This window comes from Penaeus monodon, chromosome 25 (genome assembly GCF_015228065.2).
Source record: "Penaeus monodon isolate SGIC_2016 chromosome 25, NSTDA_Pmon_1, whole genome shotgun sequence".
NCBI lineage: Eukaryota > Metazoa > Arthropoda > Malacostraca > Decapoda > Penaeidae > Penaeus > Penaeus monodon.
This window is the reverse complement of record NC_051410.1, coordinates 1971942-1972262: the sequence shown is the minus strand read 5'-3', so window position 1 is coordinate 1972262 and position 321 is coordinate 1971942. Positions and strand designations below refer to the sequence as shown.

Sequence of the window (321 nt, the reverse complement as noted above, 5' to 3'; positions counted from 1 at the left end):
TCCATCATCATCCTACTCACCTCCGCATCCACCCATTCGTCTTTCTCCCTCTTCGTCCCCAGCCAGAAGAATCCCGTGGCGTGGTTGGGAGGCTGACAGACAGACGCGAAATGGGCAGCTTGCGTGAACAGCGCCCCGTTTTCTTCCGGACTCCGAGGTGTCGCGAGGGTAGACTTAAGTTTTCTGCAAAGACTTTTCGCTGCTTTTTCCCCGTAGCGTTTCGGGAAGACGTTGAATTTGAATCTTTTTTTGAGAGGGAGAGGGGAAGAGAGAAAAAGGGGAGATATATGTTAGAAATTAATGGGGTTATTTGTTGATGAT

General features: G+C 49.5%; 1 protein-coding gene across 1 annotated transcript in view; it reads right to left on the bottom strand.

Moving 5' to 3' along the window:
• LOC119589479 overlaps positions 1 to 321 on the bottom strand; it is a 24491-nt gene that overhangs the window by 10112 nt on the left and 14058 nt on the right. Inside the window, 1 exon segment of the mRNA XM_037938080.1 lies at positions 21 to 243. Coding sequence (XP_037794008.1) covers positions 21 to 243 — 223 coding nt within the window.